Raw genomic sequence first — 22,078 nt, 5'->3', positions numbered from 1 at the left:
AATATAAGTCAAAGATATTATTCATATTCTTCCATATTTTTAGAATATATAAGAATGTTGTCTAAATAACTCACAAAAAAATTATCTAGATATTTACAAAGTACATCATTTATCAAATGTTACAAAGCAACCAAGTTATTTATAAGTCCGAAAAGCACGAAATTATATTCAAAATGGCCATACATAATCCAAAATATAGACTTTTCTTGATCTTCTTTTTAAAATATTCCAAATTATGAGCTCCTTACAGATCTATTTTATTATAGATCTTAACTTCACTTTGTTAATTGAGAAGTGTTAATATTAATGTCTAAGAATAATAATACTTGATGATTAATTTGTAAAGTTTAGAATAATCTATATATAATTTACAAGAAATTATTTTTTTTCTTCAGAAAAAATTTTGGATAATTTACAAAAGATTTTGGATGTCTAATAAATATTTTAATAAGTTTTTTATTGATATATTCTTTTAAAGTAATAATTTAATTTTGAAATAAGTTATAAATTAGTCAAAATATGGTTGAACTCTCTCTTAAAGATCAATTGCACAATCATAAGATCAATATTTTTGCAAAAAACCAATTTATAGATATATATATATATATATTAAATATATATTAGTAATTTTTGCATTGCTCTGAGATTCTATTGTGATCCTTATTTGAATAAAGTCCTAGTCTTGAAAAAATAGCAAATATATTTCTATCTTCTACAACTTGCATAAATTCCTTGGCTTCTACAAATAAATGTTAAGATTTTTTCTATTATTAAAATTGGATCTTAAAGTGATATTTATTATTTCTAATAAATATCAAGATTATATAATTCAAACTAGATACCATTGAATTTTAGACATTAAATAATATTAAATATAATTTTAGATACTTGATTTTCTAATGCTATTTTTAATAATTTGATTTCTTCCACTACATTTCTATATGCAAATGGTTGTCTATTAAGAACTTCTATTAGAGCTGGTTGAATTGTTTTTTGAAATTATCAATTCTTTTTTAATTCAAAGTCTTTATTAATAAAACATTCTAAGATTTTAGTATTTAAAAGTGATTTAATTATAAATTTATAATTTGAAGTTGTAATAAGTATAGGGAGTTTAAAACAAGGTATAGGATTTAGTTGTATGAGGCATGTATTTGATTCTTTAGAACTATTTAACTATAAGGTCCATACTACAATTGGATGTCTTCGTTTTTTGACTTTTCTATGTTTGAATTTACATTCCTTGCCTTGAATCTTATTAATTTGATGTGACGATCTTGTACCTTATGATCTGATTTTTTGTAATATAAATATAATTTTTATAATAATATTTTTTTCTTTTATTATCAATTATTTGAATTGAGTTGAATTAATTTGTATAAATTCTAGCTTTAATGAATAAATTTTTGGAAACTTGGGAGTTATTGTTATGATTTGTTTCTCTACAAAAAAATCTTTGTTCTTAGTACCTTTCAAAGAATCAATTGTATCATACACTATAAGTGATATAAGTGATAAATTGTTCTAATAAGTGTACTTTTTGTATTGTTAATAATTAATGCATTATTTTTTAATTTATATTAATTTTTTTGATAAGAACTTTATTACTCAAATCCACGTCACAAGCATGGTTTTGGAATTAGACAACATAAATAGTAGCAAAGTGTAATCCTTGTTGTGAAGATTGATTTTTTTTTTTATGTTAATTACATTTTGTTGATTTTTTTCTCCAAATTTGACTTTAAAAACTTTTAAGAATGAATTTACATCAGATAGGAATTATAATTATTTTTTAATGAAGGATACAAACTAAGAAAAAGCACTTTTAGTTAATTATGTGCTTATAAATCCAACTTGAGTAAATTTATCAAAATACTAAGAAAGATGTAATATTTAAATAGAGTTTGATTAATTATAAAAATACTTGAAATTTCGATCTTATTTCATCAAACTTTTGTTTTATACTAATTTTTTCCTCCTTTATATTTATAGTAGTAATATTTTTTGGATTCACTTAAGAGGTTGATTTACTTGCTTCTCTAGACTACACAACATCTTAGTATAAATATTGAACTTTATTATTGACTGCTTCCATATATGTAGAAATAAAATCCTTATGGTTTACATTACTTATATGTAAAATTTCTTCTCTAATAATATTGATAAGCTTGTAAAGATTTGTAATAGTTGCAAATCTATTTTCACTTCTAAAAAGTATAGCATCTAGAATTTATTTTTCTTCCATATCTATAATAAACAAATTTATCAAATCCACAAGTCAAATTAAAAGAGAATAATTAATAAACTCTAGTATTAAATGAAAATTTCTACGAAGAAGAATAATCTACTCTCTTTAAAGAAACAATCAATGTTGAAAAACAAAAAATACTAATTTAAAAATAGGTAGTTTGAAACTTCTAAAATATAACAATAAAAAGTAAGATAATCCACTCACTTTTAAAACAAAACATGTATAAAAAATTGAGACACTTATTAAATTGTTAATAATATGAACTTTAACAAAAATTTATGTTATTTGTTTATTTAGATAAATAGAATTAGATATACACTCTTATATCACTAAAAGAGAAAATAAATAACTAAAAGATACATACAAAATTGAAGCTAAAATGACTATTTCCAAATGCAAAATGCTCAAGAAGTCTTTAACTAAGATAAAATAGAATAAAGCATTGATAATAGTGAAGAAGTCTTCTCTCTTACCTCCATATATATTTTATATTAAAGAACTATGTGGCAATATGCTACATGCCATATGCCATGTGTCAAACTTAGGGAATACATATCTAATTTGTTGGACAAATTTAAGGCATGTGCACCAATTCACTAACTTGTACTACAAATGGCTAAATGTGCAACATATAGCCAAATTATTAACAAAGTTGTCAACCTTGTAATCACTTATAAGTACTTAAAAATCCTTCAAAATTTCTAGAAAGCTTTCTATCAAGATATCAACTATTCCACTCACTTCTATTTATTTCTACTTAATTCTACTTATCTAAGTAAATGTACTAGTGAATATAGGTATTAGTTATACATAATAGATACATGGTTGCCAAATATTCTTTACTTAAATTATAAAATTTTACCAATTTATTTTTATTAATTATGCAAAAAATTAGATTTTAAGTTCATAACCTAAAAACAGCCTCTACTATGACAAATACTATTATGTAAATAAAAAATATTATCTAATGGATATTAATTATTTCCATATATTTATATAGAAGAATTAAATATAATAATTGATATAGTTTTTTAAATATAGTAATTGATTATAAATAGACACAAAAATATAAAAATAATTTTAAAAAAAACTAAAAAATTAAATTACAGAGCTAAATTGGTGGCAAAAATATGTAATAAGAGAATATAAATTTTATTTTATTTTTAATTTTTTATAATTAAGACTAATTATATCCATATATTATTAGTAATAGTTACAAAAGTGGATTTAGAATTAAAGAAATTAGATATTACTGTTAGTTTTTTATATAAAAATTTTAAAAAGAAATTATTTGTATGTTAGATTGAAGATTTTTAAGACTTAGAAAAGAAAACCTTATATGGATGCGGAAAAAATCATTATCTAAATTTAAAAATATATATATATCTTGTATTAGTAATTTGATGCCTTTATAATGAAACAAAGATATTCTTGTAGTAATTCCAAATATTGTTTATATTTTAAAAAATATAAAAATCTAAATCTTATGACTATGTTATAATTTTATTTTATGTTTATCTCATGTTGGTTGTATAAGAGAAAAAATAAATATGGATAAAATAAAGATACACCAAAGTGAAGTTTTTGATGTAAAATGTATAAAATTTGCTTATAAAAGATTGGATATTGATATCTATAAAGATTGAAAGGAATATAGATTTTGAATATCATAAAAGAAATATATTAAAAAAAATATTGATATATTTTGGTATGAAAAAAATAACCAATAAATGTTTGCCAAATATCTATTTTTGAATTATCTTCAATAAAATATCTAAGTATTGAGGGGAAAAAATGACAAATATCTAATATTCTATATGTATGTACAACAAGAAATCTCATGCAAACAATGGTGTATATTAGACTATATATCTTATAAGTTATATGTATATGCATCAAATATGTTGCATATCCAACAAAAAAAAAAAAAATTAGAAATCCTTAAGGCAGATATTTTACTATTTAAAAGGTTCTATAAATCTTTGCATTATATCTGATAAATACAATAACGACGAAAAAAATCTCAAGTTATGTTTGAGTTTTTGAGGGTAAAATGTGCTTGATTAAGGGCATCTATTAACATGTGATATATAATAAATTTATTCTTATTTAGACAGATTTTTAATCCAAGTCGAGGTTATTATAGAAATTCCTTGTATTTTTGTCTACTCAATGTGTATGGGTGTTGTGTGGTGGGCTTGCCTACCATCTAATCAAATTTCTTTGTAAGAATTCCAAATAGGATATTAAGTAGCACCTTTATATCATTATATTTGACTTATTTGGTGAAAAAAAAATAAGATATTTTTTGAACAAATTTTTAGAGTCCTAGCAGCTCTAGTGCTTAATTTGGCAAGATTTCCATAATTGTAAATGTTGGTATAGATCTTTATAAAACCATTGTGTTTATTTATTTATTTATTTGTGTTTATTTTTATGATCTTGTATCAACATAGATCTAACAAAATAAATGATGTCTATAATATTGTATCAACATCATTGTATTAGTATACTATTTTATTGAATTAATAATTTTTTTAAACAAATATTTCTATTTTTAATTCATTGTTGGTAATTATAATAATTTTTAATTTGACCATAGTATTTTATGTCCATAAAAACATATCTAATATTACAATTAATATTTTGTAGATCCAAAATCCTATCTAAAAGATATATCAATCAGTTTTATATGCATTTGAACTACTATTCCAATTTGAATAGAATTATACAACCGTAAATTAAAATTAAAATTAAAAATAATATAAAATAGATAATTTATAAGTATTAATAATATTTATTCAAAAACAAAGACTATTTTTTCTTCTATATGAATTTAATGGTGCTTGTATATTTCATCAAAAAGTTTAACTTTATATCAATTACATAGAAATTTTTATTTATTTAGAGTTTGACTTTTGATATTGCTATAACTAAATAGAAATTCTGAATTATGGATGTCATATTTAAAAATACAACTTACAAACTAATTATTAAAACTTGCAATTATTTTAAGATAAAAATTAATCAAAACTCAAGCTTAACTACAACTAACTAATTACATCATATATATGAATATTTAAGTTGGATATATGATTCTTAAAAAATATTATTCATATACATAAATATTACTTTGCACTTTAAAAATAATTATTACCTAAGTAAAAATTATTTACATTAAACAATTAAAGTCATCAACAAACAATAACAAAAGTGAATAAGTACATACAAAGATATTTAGTGTTGTGCAAACAAAGATAGTTACACACAACACATTGAGTGCTACAAACTAATCACAAAGTATGTAACCTAAACCAAAAATAAATGCACAACAAACACACTCTCAAAGAAAGATGATAAATCTATATACAAATAAGTCAAGCTATCTCTTACACCACAAATAGGGAATCCGAGAGTGCAAGTGTGAGTAGAAAAAAACCCTAAAGCTTTACAAAGTGGTTAAATCTCCATAGCCAAGCAAACCCTTACAACACAAGCTTTTTCTCTCAAAATCACTCACAAGATTTGACTTGACAAGAATGTCAAGTAAAGAGGGTTTTTCCACCTAAGTATTCAAATACTAGTTGATAATAACAAAGTCAACTAATAGAAAAAGCTAAATGGATGGAAAAATCACTAAACCCAAACTAAATCACATACATCTGACAAGATTTGGCACCCAATGCCACATCACATGACTAAAACCTTTGATCGAATGATGTCTAATACAAGTTTGTAATCTTTGCCAACACAAAAAGAAAGTTGGTATATAATCACCTCAGTTGTTAATACAAAATAGAATTTTAATAACCAATTATATAGCTATTGATTGTTTATTATATAAATATTTCACAACAATATTTTATATAATGTATAATCAACAATAATTTTACAAACACAATTATTATTAAATATAAACCATAATATGAATAACAACATGAAACTTTGTAACAAAAAAATACTGCAATTTTTAAAAAAGAAAAACTTAGGTACATATATAATTTTGTTAGAGTAAAAACCTATCTACATAAAACTAAAATTTTAAGATGCTTGATTAATTTATTTAGAATAATAAATTTTTCAGTAAATTCTTTTTTTAAGATTTGTATTTTAAATATTGAAACATTTAATATAAATGTAATATATATATATATATATATATATATATATTACATTTAAATAAATACATAAGTAAACATAAAGTTGTTTTTTTTTTTTTAAACATAAAATTTGTAAGCTTTTAAAGTTCATCACATTTCATGACAGATATTGCAATAACATATTTTTATAAAACAACAACCAGAATTAATTTTAGTTCATATCAATTGAAAATTAATTGGGTCTAGACATAATTTTTGAATTAAAATTATTTTGGCTAATACATGAGATTTCTGTATTCACCACAGTAAACATAAATAACACCATTTCATGTTTATTTCATGTTTATTGTTGTGGATGTCTTTCTATAAATAAAATTACAAACCACACAAAAATATCTACAAGTAAGAAAAGAAATAAACTGTAAAAATGAAAACACTCAATCTAATTCAAAACAAACAAAAACTTGGTAATTATAAACTTGATATTATGAACTGCTTCAAAGTATTACCTTTTTTTTTATGAAACATATATGTTTACTATGGCAAAACTTATCATTCCACACCATCTTTAAAAAAAAATCGTCACCTGTACTTTATACAGTGCTATTCATGTCACATGTCCAATTATTTTGGAATTTGCATTAGACTAAAATTCTTAGAACGTCACACATATTCTTCTTCTGTGGGCCTAGTACATAAAAATTATACATCCTGAATAACCATATTTTGTGTCTTCTGGTTTCAGTAAAAGCCTTAAAATCTCATTTCAACCATTTCGTTCACTTGAAATTAAACTGATTTTAAAGGAAAGGACAGTAAATATTGCACAATACAAAATGATTTTAGAGCTTACAAAAAGAACACAGGTACATATGCCACCCCAAGTCATTGTAAAAACTATTCAGAAAGCTATGATAAACTTTCAGGTGATATCAAAAACAGAATATACATCCAAGTTGAAAAAATGGAGCAGAACTTTAAACTCATCTCTTCCAAATCAAAAATTGCCTTTTCTAAACTTGGCACAATGCATTGTTTTAACTCCCTCTTCCCTATTTTAAACTCTCCTATCGACAGGTCTCTTCACAAGCGGTGGAAGACCACAAAATTGAACTAAATGCAATTTGCAAAATTGGACATCACAACAATGCGTAAAAGACAAATCATAACTATGTTGAGAGCTACTGTACAAATTCGAAGTATCAAGTCACTAGGAGCTTCTGGACTAATTCCCCTGTCAATGGGAACATCTGTCAGTTGGAGCTCAAACACGACACTGCATACTCGCAACTGTTGGCATCTCACCATTCAATGGGGCCACACCCGTCTAAGTACCGCAACCCTTGTTGGTCCTTGACTGCTGCCCACTATCACTCAAGGTTTCAAATTGATTTGAATTTAGATTTTAACTCTTCTACAACCAAAGTTGGCAGATAAACCATGAGCACATCAAACTGCACAGCAAATAGTGCTGTTTGATGTGTCTATGTGTTGAGGCTTGAGCACCCTAGAATTCCTTGGCACGCGCTTCGAGGCCGTACACAAGAATGGCCATTCAGAAGGTTATCCTTCCTGCAGGCATAAGGAAATATGCTCCCCAGTTTTCACTCAACGTTTTATCCATCCAAACATGACCCTGGGTGACCAACGCAAACACACCCCTACGACAATCTGGGATGGGTCATGGCGATCTTAGCTGTCCTTGAAGCGAAGAGCAACAGTCCGTTAGAACTTTCGCAAAAATTCAATCTCCTAAAGTATAAACACGAGTTTGATAGTAAGTGCGGGGTTCTAGCTGTTGGTGCCTGCAGCTTCAGCTGCCCTTTGGCGCATCATTTCCATAACCGCAACTCTTCGCCGTGACTCCATCTGTTGCTGTAGACGCCGCAAATGCTCCTTTAAATCCCTGATCAAACCAAGACCCAATAAGTCAACCGCAATACATGAAAAAACACTCAACTGCAGTTCACAGCATAAGGAAAGTCCTCGAGAATTTTAAGTCTTAGCAAACGCTCCTGTCGATATATAGAATACGTGTCACATAATCTGTCCGGCATCGTGCTTGAACAGCACTCCAAGCCTAAGAAATGTTCAAAAGTGAACAGGGGCAGCGTCATACTTGCAACGAGGGACCCTGCACTCGGATTCCTTGCAAGCTCTTGCATGAAGCTGTAGAAGGTACCACATTCTTTTGCACATGTTACAGCCTCCAGAGGCTCTGATCCTGCAGTTCATGCCATGCCGAAAAAGGCCTTTCACACTCCGACATTTGGGGTATTGGCAGGATCCTAATCCGCACTGTGATGCGTGTACGAGTAACTCGAGCATTTTCCGCAACTGGTCCAAGCAGCCAAAACCCACAATGGCGTTATCACAAACACTCGTATGAACAAGAAATTTCATAGTATTTGTGCTGTAAAACGGGACGGCTGCATACTTGCCGCACCGATGATTTTGATAAGATGACATAAAAACAGCAGCGAGCCTTTTAAAATAGTATAGTGGTATTGAAAGGACACCTGAAGAACCCGCTGTTGACGAGCTTCCTTGTTTTGGGCATTTCGATCGTGAAACGGAGTAAGTTTGTGTGGGTGCTTCGCTGAGTCTTTGCACTTATTACAAAGGTCAAAGTCCGCACAAGTTTCACACCGCCAACCATTGCCCGCCTCAATATCTTGATGACATATATTACAGCTTACCACAAATGCAGGAGCTGTTGGGTTGTGCAAATGGTAAAGCACCATCATGGACGAATGTTTTGCACGTCGCAATGTGTCATATTGATAGTGGTTCCCTTGGCACAAACTCAGGAACGCTTGTCGAGTGTCAAAGAACTCGCTTTCCATAAATTCATCTTTATCCTTCGTGTCACTTGGAACGTCGTGTATTTCAACCTGACAGAAAGACCATCCCAGAATGGATTATGATACTCAATGAGCCAATTTGAAGGAAGTGTTACTTGTCTTGAACAGATGAACTGACAGAATCTGCTCACACTCAAAATAATTTCAAAGGGTACCTACAGTTAACCATCCAACCACCACTGAGTCTCTGAAATCATGTTCCGTATGCAAGAACCAAGACATCATCTGATTGGCACATAGAAATAGCTTACCGACTGGAAAGAATGTAATTCTTTCATGTTGATAGGATGTCTGTCCCTCTCATCAAGCTTTTGTTCTGCATCATAGCATCTGGAAGTTGCACACATACCGCAAACGTATAATCAAGGGTTTTACCGAGGAAATTACAAAAACAAGTTTAATTAATCGACACAACAGGAACGATGCATCAACAAATTAGGTGAGCTCAAACAACGTTTCCACATGCGCAATGTAGATAAAGGTACACTGCAAAGAAAATTTTCCATTCAAAGTCATTCACATTGGAGTCAAATGAGCATCATAGAGATGGTAAGAAACATACTTGTCACAAAGCTGAAAGCTTTTACATTGTTTACAAACCCAGCGGCGACCACAAACAATAAAGAGACGGCAGTGGGAGCATGCATGATGCATATGCACCATTATGAAGTCCTCCTTCATCGGAAAGATAGATTCTCCCAACTGTATAGAAACACCAATTGAATGTTTCAGGCTGATTTGAGAACTACAAAAAGCTACAGAAACTCGATGTAGCAAGACCAAAGATGTAAGACATCAAAACATACCTTTTGCATGAGCTGGGTGTCTTTGCTGGCATTGCCAGGCAGCTCAGTTTGGACTATTACTTTAGAAGAACGTTTGGTGGGCTGTTTTTTAGTCTTGCCTTTCTTCAAGACGTTGTTGCGAACATCCTCCTCTTCCTGCTGCAATTGTACTATCATGTCCTCAGCTGCGCCTGGCCAGTAGTCACCATCAAAGTATGGCAAACGAGCTGCTGTCACCTGATAGATCACGCAACCCCATGTTGTGAACAGCCCTCAAGATTATCAAGGAGGCATGAGAAACATTGTACAACCACAAAAGCAACGAATAATTACTATAATACATTGCCGGTAACTGCACATTGTCTACATACATTACATTAGCACATAGAGGTGAAGAGTACCTTCGCTTTGCACTCGCCAGTTGAGGTAAAAAAGTAGTCATATAGATTTGTGATTTCAACAACAATCCCATCGGTGCTTGCTTTCCGCAGCATCGCCAAGTACCAATCTCGAAGCTTGTCAGACTTGGGCGTTTTTTGAATTTCCGGATGACAATATAAAATATAATCCTCTCCCTTTAGAGGTGGGCAAGCCCAAATGTAACAGCTACTAAAACCTCTCCTCCGACAGTAATCTAGATAGCCGATCTGCAACAGATCATACGCCAACAAGTTCAACTGGTCTGCCAGTACAAACAACGTAACAACAGAAACAGCAGCACTACATTTTAAGTAAAGAAAAAAAATTTGAGGTGGGCTTTCAGACACGAAGCTTTACGTCATACATTCAAAATCCTAATCCATTTTAAAACCTCTCAACTATTCATTTAAGATCTTCCATAGTCTTTCAACCTTGTTAGATCTTGAATGCTATACTTTGTGTTCAATTTAAGGAAAAGAACATTTGACGCTTGATACAATGAACTGAATCCCCCCTCGAACAATGTCATGGATGCGTGACATCACACAAGACCTTTGGTATACATGAAGAATACTCACCAAAATTTCATGGTAAACAAAAGTCCGCAAAGCCTCTCCATTAACAGTCCTGACATCTGGGCGAAAATATTTCACAGAGTCCAGATATGACAGGTACACCCTTCGCTGATTTGGAAGAGAGCATTCAACCCCAAACTCTTGAACGTACATGCCGAAGAGACAAACTTCTACCCCCTCTATCTTTTGAAACAGCAAAACAACCTGAATAGCACTAACATCAACCACATCAGCCCGTGGACATTAACATAGATATTTCAAAACCATATCAATTCGCAACTCTACATTTACAAAAAATCAAATAACCACGTAGGCCTTGCTAAACCAGAAACATATCGCACCTTTGACTTATACGGATACTCAGTTGGATAATCTCCTTGAAAAACTTCCAAGAACCGTTGCTTCACTTCCAGCTTCTTGTCCACGGAGGATACAACTCTAACCACCAAAGCCTCTGCACTGGCAACCTACATTCATAGTGTCATATGACTTGTTAGAATTAAAGCATACAAAAGAGCGCTGTCAGAGAGGCAGCATTGTTTTTTTATTTTTTATTTTTTCATAGTCATGAATAAGGTTGAATAAAACTTAAGAATTCGATTACAAAACTTGAAACAAAAAATTATAGAATAACTACAGTAACTGGAAAAGCACATGCAAGTACCTCATCGATATTTTTCCCTTGAGCTTTTGCCCGTTCAGCACGCTCCTGTTTAAGTTTGCGCGCTAAACGTTGCTCCAAATGATCACTTAGGAAGGTTTTGGGCAAATCTTTGGCGCCCAAGACTGCAGAAGGAGGCAGCGGTTTACGTTCACCCCTTTCCATTTCTACGCAGCAACACTCTGGACAAATATATTCACTATCTCCTTCATTTCGGCGACCGTTGAATAGGGCACAAACTTGATGCTGCCACAAGTTGCACTTATCGCATTGTACCCACTGCGACAACCATCAGAAAATCGTTTACCACAAGATGGGGTAATGCATGAACATTCTTGATGAGAAGGACAAAATCAGCAGCCATTCTCAGCTTTTCAGGTTTCCAACTATTACAAAACTGTAACCAAAACATATAATCTAAGATGATGAAAGTCCCAAACTCGTACGAGTTCAAGGAGCATACCGCCTCCTCGGTTTCTTCGTCATTCTTCCGCTTCTCCAATTTTGATTTTGGATAAGTCATGCCTTCCATTTCCACATTTTCAGATCGCACTTCATTGTAGCAGGGCACACAAAAGTAGTGTCTCGCGTCGCCTGAGCCAAAGGTGTAATACAAAGCATTCCTTTTTATACGGACCCCACACGCAGTGCAGTAGATTGGAGGAGGTTCGAATGTTAGCTTCTCCACAGCACATAGTTGGCATGCATTCTCACTTATTTGATTCTCACTGAGGGCCTGATTCTTCTCAGCCTTGGCCTTGCTCTGTTTGTACCCAAATCACAAACTTAGTACTGCTCTGAAAGCACAAGAGAGTCAAAACCTTCAAAACACTGGAAACTTAACGCTCCATTTGAAGTGTGCTAAGAAAAGGAGCTTCAAGAGAGAAGTGGAATTAGAACTAAACCTGGCCAACCCATTGGCGCAAGCCTGTAATGTGCTCACGTATCTGCTCAGGTGTGAAGAGTTCTGTCAGCGATGTCCCCAAATTCTTGGGTTTTCCGGTCTTCGTTGAAATAACTGTTGCATTATTCATTAGCGCGGCACCTACACCAGGTTCACCCTTCGCAGGAGTGGAAGCACTGCCATTGTGAGGCTCAGACTTGACTGCCGCATTCGACACTGGCTGACGAGGTTCTGTCTTTGCCTGAATAGGAGCCTCTAGTTTAGCACTTGTAAGGCCACTAGGCAAGAGTACACCAGTCTGGTGCCCATTTAACTGCTCCTCCGCCTTGGCTGATACAGGTCCCGAGCTGGCCACAATCTCTGTCTTCACCGTAACTTGCTCAGATTTTTCCCCCACAGCTTGGGAGGGTGCTGATAATAGTACAGAACTTGCTTTGGCAGCTGCTGACTTACTGGGTCCAGAGAGCAGAGTAGTAGATACTGGCAGAGGTACATTGTTAACACTGGACGGTTCGGTTTTAGCACGCTTCGGAGGTGGCTGCTGCCCATCTATATCCTCAAAAGTTGGAGCCTCGCTAGTAGGACATGATTCTATCCCACTGGGAGACAAATCAGTTGATGACATGCCTGCAGTGGCAGAGTTGGACACAGGTGCTGCTGCTCCTCCCTGATGTGCAGCTAGAGAACTGGCTTGCACTCGTTGTTGATTCATAACTTGCTGGCGTACAGGTCCACAAACTGGACACCGGGCATCACGACAATGCTGGTGATGGTGAAGCAAGGTGCGAGATGCATTACATCTGCTGAATGTGCATTCACGATCTTGGCATGATGCTATGTGAATCCAGAGCTGCTTTGCCATATGACAGTGAGGTGTGATCTGACACTGCCCTTCCGAAGCTGTACACTTACTAGCATGACGTAAAAACAGCAACCATCTCTGCTGCTTTGAGTATTGTTGCTGCCTCTGAGCATCCACGCTCGGGCCACCTGGTTCAACTGAACCACCTGGCACGGCTCCGTTAGCTGTACCACCAACTTGGCCAGGGGTGGTCATGGAGGAAGTCGAAATACTAGAGCCAACCGTTCCTCCAACCTGGCGAACTTGAGATCCCTGGCTTTGTTGTTGTTGACTAGGAACAAGTGATCGATGATGCGGAGCTCCATCACCAACAATGCTTTGCTGACTTGCTTGATTCAGGTGCCGCTGTTGTGCTTCTTGTTGCTGCACAAATTGAGACTCTGCAGACACTTGAGTAGCACCGGCAACTCGAGGTTGCTGCGGTTGTGGCTGCTGAGATTGCTGCTGAGGATGCTGATGTTGTGGTTTTGCACCCTGTTGGGGTTGCTGTCCATGCCCTTGCTTCTGCTGCTGCACCATTGTGAGAAGCTGTGGACCAGATTTAGGAAGACGATTAAGATGCTGTTGTATTGCCTGTTGCCTCTGTGCTTGTGTACCCTGGTAAACATCAGCCATGACTTAGAAAGCAGTACAGTAACCTCTTAATATGGTCCTGTAGTAAATAATTTTTTCCTCTTAAACGTAATACTTTCGAACCTACCTAAACAATTACACTACTCAAGTATAGTTTATACGTTGTGGAATCAACAACCACTCTTTAAGTTTAACTGCAGCGTTCGAAACCCACAACATATGCAAGTCTCTCCTATCTGCATACACATGATACTACGAATGAAAATATAACATCGTCACTGCCAGATTAAATTATCCAAAGAAAGTGGCTTTAAGAGCATATATGAGTACCCATCGTCATATCTAAGAAAAACTAGTTGAAACTAAAAGTGCATGACATTAAAGAAATTCACAAAGAAATATAGCGATTTTAATATAAATTAAAGAAGACATTATTTTCATTTGGAGTATTATTTTGACACTTCTCACAAAACTTCCTCAACATAATAAAAATAACCTGTCATACAAATAACACTTAATTACTAACAAAACATCACACAAATTTACATATCAAAATTTTGATACACCATTTTAAGAATGAAGGTTTTTACTGTTTGCTTTTGAAGTTAAAATCTTAACATTTGCACCCGAGACGTTGAACTGGCTGGGTCCCAAAATCAATTAGGTGAACTTAAGCAGTACAATCGACATCACCATAATGTTAGCAAGCTAAACATATTGAAATATATATATATGTATGTATGTACTCATACACACACATTATATGTATATATATATATATATATATATATATATATATATATATATATATATATATATATATATATATATATATATATATATATATATATATATATATATATACCAAGAAAACTTTTACTCTCAAACTTCAATAAATTCTGTATGTAAGTATTTATAGCTACTCTTAGTGTGTTATAATATTGTATTCTTGAATGCACCCTGAGCCAAGTTACTCAATGAGTAGACAATAAATTCTACCGTTCACTTGCACACTGTGAGTGGCACCCATCAAAATAACACATTCTTGAATGTATGATGCAACGCTTCGCGTCAGAAAGCCCGCCTCAAAATCGAGAGATCCGATTTAAATCTATTCCGTTCAGACACCCTGAGAAGCCAAAATTTCTTTCTCACTTACCTGTTGTTGCTGATGCTGCTGGGTCTGCTGCTGCGGCAGCTGATGTGGTTGCGGTTGTGGCTGTGACTGCGGCTGCGACTGAATAGTATTCATCTTCTGCAGGAGTGGTCGTATGAATTAAAGAACAGAAAATGTAAAAATATAAAACACATCTCTCTCTCTCTGTGTAGAAATACATTGGACCAAAACGAGGAACAAACGCAGGTCTTCACAACTAAAAAGCCGTAGAAAATATCAGCCGACTGCAGCGACTACAACAACTAGCTGCCAACCTGGGACTGAAGGTTCTGATGCTTGCGTGTGAATTGTTGCGACTCTGATGATGTCTGCTGCATCTGCGATGATAGCGGTTGTTGTGGAGACTGATCGAGCTGTTTATGGCCGCCCAGCGCTGATGTCTGCAGACCCTGGGAATTGTATAAACTCTGATTGTTCGATGGCTGACCAAGCTGCTGCGGCTGATTCCTAGATGCCAAGCCATTGTTTAGCTGCTGCTGCTGCAAATTGTTGCGCTGCTGAATCTGCTGCTGAAGATTGGATTGCTGCTGCTGCTGTTGCTGCTGAGCTTGCTGTGATGGTAAGCCTGGGACGGGTATCATTTTTGGGGCTTGTGAGTTCGCAATTGACGGGATACCCAAGTTGTTGGAAGCAAGATTTCCGGATGGAAAACTGCCGCCAGCTAGGTCAGCTGCGTTCATTGCATAAGAACCATCCCCTGCCATTAGTGCCATTGGATTTGGCAAAGGAGCTGCGTGATATCAAGACAGTTGCGTCAGCATATCAAATGGCGGTCCATGCAAAAGGGAATGCTACACACGACCGTCTTGATAGGTTTAATACATGAGGACATTGGTTTCTTGCAACACCCTTAGACTCGAAGGATGACAACACAAACATCTACTGTCATGCATCAGAAAAGAGGGAGAATGGAATATGTAGAAAATTGACAAAATATTGATGGGCATACATTGAATTAGCATATTTTGAGACCGTTGATGTTGCTGCTGCTGGGACATACGTTGCTGATGCTGCTGGAGTTGCAAGCTAGAGTACTGAGGCGTGCCTAAATAAGCAGACTGCGTGTGCAAGTTAGCAGTTCCACTCATTAAGTGCTGCCCGTTGCCGATAATCATTCCGTCATTTGTACCTCCATTCACCACTCCTACTGAGGAACCAGGTTTCCGCTGCTGCTGTACAACATTTGCCAGACCTCCACTCAGTTGCGTGCCATCATACATGTGGTTATCTGGACCAACCCCAAACTGCTGATGCTGTAGTTGACCTGTCCCAACTCCACTAACATGTGGAAGCCCTAAGCCAGCTGAGGATACAGGAGCCATTCCCAGTCCCTGAGATGTGTTGAGTCCTGGCGTTGGAATCATCTGGCTGCCAACTGCTATACCCAAGCTGGATTGTAAAGGTCCATTTTGAGCCAGGTTTCGTGCGTTACCCATGGCCTGCTGAGAATCCAAAGGATAACTAGCACCAGAAACTCCAGAAGTGGACAATGTGTTGCTGCCAGACATACTGAACATGTTCGAATGTCCAGGGATGGGCATCATGTTGCTCGAGGTCCCCGGCGTGGGCATCATAATTCCGGCACCATGACTCACAATATTCATTACACTGTTGTTACTACCTGAGGTAGACTTCACATTATTTAAGCCTCCTCCAACGCCAGCTCCTGGCTGTATTAAGCTTCCTGTGCTCCCGGGTGTTGGCATCATTGGGCTGACGCCGCCAGAAGTCGGCATCATGTTAGATGCCGTTCCAGGAGTTGGCATCATGACACTCATAGGAGCAGAAGTGACCACCGAATGTGGTTGTTGCTTTGGCACCATGCGCCGTGCAACTGACTGCAGCCGTTGCTCCAATGTTTTAAGATCTGCATATTCCTCCTGCGTGTGACCAGTAGAATTTCAACCATCAAAATACACTTATTTCTACTCCAACAAACCACACACGCACACACACAAACTCTTCCAATATCAGCAAATTCTAAACCTCAACTTCTGAACTTGTTAAACCGGCACCATGGAAATTAAGAACATTTCTTCGATATTACGCGAAATTCAAGCTTCTCGTCAATCAATTGCATTCTGAGACCAATTTTAACTGTTCTAAGTAAACAAACGCCTAGGCAACATCAGCTTGTAGTCAAATTGTCCCACTAAACGCACACACCTTGCTGGGTGCATTCTTGTATAAAGCTTCCTCCAGCCGCTTCACAAAATCAGGAAGCTTTTGTTGCCACTCAGGAGTTACATGTGGCTTCCGACTCTTGAATAACTGCAGTCTGTCGGATGTGCACAAGAAGTACCAGATAAGCGTTTTTCAAAAGTGTGCATAAGAAGATGACTTCAGAGGCTTGACCACGCATTGACTCATGCATGTGACCTTTCAAAGTGCAACCAATCATTTGAAGAAGCAACGAAACAGCCCCTAGCTTGCTCAAACCCATCGCAACCATCCAGATTGCATTAAGCTATTATGCATCTAGACAAAACCACCGAACCTCCAATAAAATCAGATCAACTTCCCACTGTGCAACCCTCAAACTTAGTGTAAATTCTACGTCACATCCCAGGGTATTTAATCTAACATAGAGTGTGTGAGAAACCAAATTTCCGTTTTAAGAATGCTACTACATTCACAGTTTTGTAACAAAATATGAGACACAATTCAACACCCCATTTTCTACTCCGAGATTCTTTCATTGTTTCACAGTGCCATGACTTAGTGACAATTCTGATTATCACGAACTCAAACCCAACACGGAATAGGACTCGAATAAAATCAACGCGAGATTCCTCATTGCCTTGTGAAGATGCCCCAATCTCTGAACAATCAACATCATCAAATTCCAACCACCTGCAGCTCTACAAAACGGTCTGTATTCGGGCCCCTGCTCTGAAACCACAATCGTCTGAGTAAGTAGATATGTTCATCTCCACTTTTCATACCAACAATCATCGTATATCGATTTACAGAAGCTGGAACGAACTCTGCTGGCCTTTCTTATACCACATCAAATCTGGGCCTTGTGAATATCACCCGCACCTTTCGGAAGCTTGTATCTCTACTAAAACGCTATTGAGTGCCAAAATACTAACTCAACTTGTGCAGTATTATATCGCACCGACCTCCAACTGATGCTAACGCTCGAAAAATGCGTACCGTGACATTGTTCCTCGGAAGTGAACACTGTTTACCTCGCTAAAGATCACCCACGGTCATTGTCACACAAGGTCAAACGACTACGTTTGCCTTAACCAACCACTATTGTTTGCGTAGCATAGTCAAGTAACTCCACAGGCTGACGATGAAAAAAATGCTTCGAAAGTAAAGTATGCAAAGCACTCACATGTTCTCAACAATATGGCGGCGGAGACTAGTGTCTTGCTCCGATTGCCACCGCGGCCATGTGCTCGGCAGTCCAATGCTGTTGGGAGCATTTCCATTCTGCTGAGGTCCGAGTGCTACCTGACTTATAACTTGTCCTGGAACCTGCATTTGTGTCTGCATTTCTAACCCCCTTCGTAGTTCCCAAACAGTCCCCTTTGCATCTACTCCCGATTGGATACCCTGGTCATGTACTACGTGGTTCGCCACTCCATCTACCTACGCCGCTTCCTACTCTACCTCTGAACATGATAACTTTTTTTTGTATCCCTGCAAATTCCACTACGGCTGCCAGCATAGCCCGGTGCTTGGTACAACCCTGATCCTGTATTTCCAGTTACTCATGCTGCATCCTGAGCTATTCAAACATCCAGCACCACCTTCCCCGCTCTCCACCAACATACCTAGTGCCAGTCCACACTGCACTCAAATCATCCAGCAGGTAACCCTCGTAAGAAAGATATCAGTAAATAACGCGAATCACGAAATGAAAGACCCTGGATTGCAAGTAACTACGCTCGATTGCCACCCTAAATAAAAAGCCATCAACTCTCAACCATCATTCTCGTGCAAGAGTACATGCGAATTGCAGGTGGGCAGCGAATGCGTGCATTATTGACAGGGTCAACTCTTCGAATTTGGCACCGAAAGCCAGAGAAATGGAGCAACAAACGAGCAATTATTTCACGGCACCAAAGGATTCAACCCCTCGGTGCAAGGAAAAACAAATCTGAGAATTTGCCACTCAAGTAAAAACCGGACACAAGGTGCCCTGAAATGTGAGACGAAAATAAACGGCTTAACAATAATTCAAGAGACTAGACAGCTAGAAAATTGATCGACAAGGAAGCAAAAGAGCAAGTTTCCTTTCGTGAACTTCCTACTGAGGAGGCAGTACAGAAATGGTTGAAAATTACGTCAGAGTCTCTAAACCTTTAAAGTGGGTTCCACGCCAAATTATCAACATTGCGCTGCCAAAAGCAAGGTGAACAGACGTAGTTAAGTAACCGCGAACCTGGGATGAGGATTCAACAAACGCGACAGTTGATTTAGCTTGGACAAATCTGAAACCTAAAACGCTCCTCGCACACGGGATGGGTGGGAAGGGCCCTCTACGGTAAACAGGGGCAAGCAATCCACAAGAGCAGAGCGGGGAGTGCCCAATATCTTTATTTGTTTTATTTGTGTAAAAGAGAGGGTTTGGAAAATCGAGCACACCAGAAAACCATTTCGCGGGCAAAGGGAGCCTAATTCGACAAGGCTGGTGTAGACTGCGGGTACCCAAATCCAGGGTGCAAAGAGGGCACATGAGACCCAGCGCGACGGAGCACGACACAAGGCGCAATATCAAAGACCTAATAAATCCCCTGTTTTCTGGTGACCTGGTCACAGCAGTGCACAGACAGAAGTGACATAATCCGTGCGAGGAACTCACTGATGAAATCATGGAGCATGGACAGCCTTTGGAAGCAGGAGTTGCCAGGAAATAAGACACGGATGGGTATAAGTAGTAGTAGAACAACAACAACAACAAGAGCAAAGGCATGTGGGCATCAAGAGCTAAAAATATGGGAAGAGATAGGGTGGAAGACAGAACAGAGGAATATGGTCCCACAGAGAAGGATGGTGGGGTGTAGGGGTGGAGCCATCAAACATGGTGGTACCCTAGTGTGAGAAATGTTAACCAGATAGTGGAAGTGACCCAGCACTATTGATTGGCTCTGGATGTGCACATTCCATTTAGCTGTAAAAGAGGGGTAGAAAATGCAGGTTGAATGTGTGTTTTGCGGCTCTTTCTACAACAATTTTTGTGTTTGCTTGATGTAGCTGTACTTGTGTTGGACAATGCTGTGCACTTTTCTTGTCTTCAAATGCTCTTTCTTTCATGGTCTTCCCACACCAAGTCCAAAATAGCAGTCATGCAATGTTGCCATCATCACCATCGCACCCTTGTACTTTGGTTATAAATTAATACTAACTTTACTATTTTGAGGTTACATAAAGTTTTGTTTGAGAATACATTGGGTATCTAGCTCTGGAGAGAATATTTTTATATGGCTCTATAAAAATATTATAATTCCAACTATGAAGTGCTTAAAACCACTCTTCTTCAATTATCTCAACTTTCCTAGCAAAGTTTAAATCAATCAATTAATTGTATATAACAAGATATAATTTTTAATTTGATCATTAGATCATTTTTAAAAAAATGTATACTATTGCCATTTGTTTTATTTACTTTGCAGTCATAGAATTTGAGACAAATCCAAACTAAATATTCATGACATTTGCAATAGAATCCTTATTATTAGAGCTTAGCCTTCTACTCTAAGTTTGATGAAGACTTCTAATAAATGTATCTCCTAATTCAATTATAAATATTTGTTTAAACTTTGTATAGAACTTCTTTTAGATGTGTTCTATTTATACTCAATAATATAACTTCATCCAAAATTATATGTCTTTAGATATTATGAAAATCTTAATAAATTTCTAATTTCTAATTTTTGGTAACTCCTTCACAAGGTAAAATATATCTCTATTCTACAATTATAATAAGAAGAATATTAAACCAAACCACCTAAATACATCAATCCACCTTACTTCCATGATTTATGATTCAATCTCAGTCACTACAACAATAGAGATAAACCATAGATCCTTTTTTAAGGGAAAGAGATTTGAGGTCTATTTTCCATGGTTTTGTACTTGCTTTGATTATGAAGCACTCTTGAGTATCCAATTCCAACACACACATTGTGGAGGCACATCCTTATTTAATATCATATATTGCTCCTTCTTTTTTCCCATCCCCTATTAGCCCTTCATTGTGTTGTAATGGAAGTAAGATGGATCAATTTAAGATTTAGGTCGGTTGATTCAATATTCTACTCAAATAATACTAAACTTAATATTATATCTTTATTATCCTCAAATTATTAGTGCAAAAAAAAAAAAAAAAAAAAAAAAAACTTGAATTTTATTGTCCTTTTAAAGATCCTAATTAAGATATAACTCTTCTAAGCCTTACACTTTTAAAATCTTTTTAAAGTCAGCTTCCTAAAAATACTTCACAATTTCCAAAAAGAACTTTTATTTGTCTATAGTTGTTTTTGTGCATGAAGATTAGATTTTAATCTTGTTTTATAGACAATCTTTTCTTAAATACCAACTTTATCATTTTTATGATTAATTTTACTTGAATTTAAATTGAATTTGCACCAAAAATAATCATATTGGGTTTTTACTTATTCCACACCACCTTGTCTAAATTCATGGCCCTACAAATGCAACAAAAGCCTTTTTTATGCAAACTGCACCTTGAAATATAAACATACTAATTAAACTTGATGTGTTAGCTATATATATATATATATATATTCTCTTAGAGATTTATTAGAATATATTAATAAATCTTAGAGATTTATTAATATTTTTACAAAGTACTATGTTACAACACAATATCACACTTCTTATCATGACCTCTTCAAAAAATATATTTATAAAAATCCAAATTTATAC

General features: G+C 35.4%; 1 protein-coding gene across 3 annotated transcripts; it reads right to left on the bottom strand.

Annotated features, from left to right (window-relative positions):
- Window positions 1-7,318: 7,318 nt before the first annotated feature.
- Window positions 7,319-20,127, bottom strand: LOC112289617 (histone acetyltransferase HAC1). Of its 3 annotated transcripts, none has more exons than XM_090254592.1 (18): window positions 19,992-20,127; window positions 18,519-18,976; window positions 17,339-17,450; window positions 16,122-17,052; window positions 15,427-15,902; window positions 15,155-15,250; window positions 12,562-14,019; window positions 12,120-12,419; window positions 11,660-11,935; window positions 11,337-11,462; window positions 10,999-11,199; window positions 10,402-10,647; window positions 10,022-10,237; window positions 9,778-9,917; window positions 9,467-9,545; window positions 8,871-9,245; window positions 8,471-8,688; window positions 7,319-8,257 (listed from the first exon to the last, which is right to left on the bottom strand). In XM_090254592.1, exons 2-18 carry the CDS (start codon window positions 18,677-18,679, stop codon window positions 8,143-8,145), a joined length of 5,526 nt encoding a protein of 1,841 aa, XP_090110718.1. In that variant the 5' UTR covers window positions 18,680-18,976; window positions 19,992-20,127; the 3' UTR covers window positions 7,319-8,142. The 3 variants fall into 3 exon arrangements, with proteins under 3 accessions (XP_090110718.1, XP_024390734.1, XP_024390735.1); XM_024534966.3 differs by having other exon boundaries at window positions 19,572-20,024; XM_024534967.3 differs by having other exon boundaries at window positions 15,427-15,842; window positions 19,572-20,024.
- Between the last annotated feature and the right edge of the window lie 1,951 nt (window positions 20,128-22,078).

The sequence above is a fragment of the Physcomitrium patens genome, chromosome 12 (genome assembly GCF_059467195.1).
Source record: "Physcomitrium patens ecotype Gransden chromosome 12, ASM5946719v1, whole genome shotgun sequence".
NCBI lineage: Eukaryota > Viridiplantae > Streptophyta > Bryopsida > Funariales > Funariaceae > Physcomitrium > Physcomitrium patens.
The sequence above is the reverse complement of the archived record's forward strand: the minus strand, read 5'-3'. Positions and strand labels throughout refer to the sequence as shown.

Coding starts and splice junctions, on each gene's coding strand:
- LOC112289617 (XM_090254592.1), bottom strand. CDS start 18,679: ATGCAGACACAAATGCAGGTTCCAGGACAAGTTATAAGTCAGGTAGCA. Junction 10,648..10,998: donor TTGTTTACCATGAAATTTTG/GTGAGTATTCTT, acceptor GATCTGTTGCAG/ATCGGCTATCTAGATTACTG. Junction 9,546..9,777: donor AGCTTTCAGCTTTGTGACAA/GTATGTTTCTTA, acceptor TGCAACTTCCAG/ATGCTATGATGCAGAACAAA.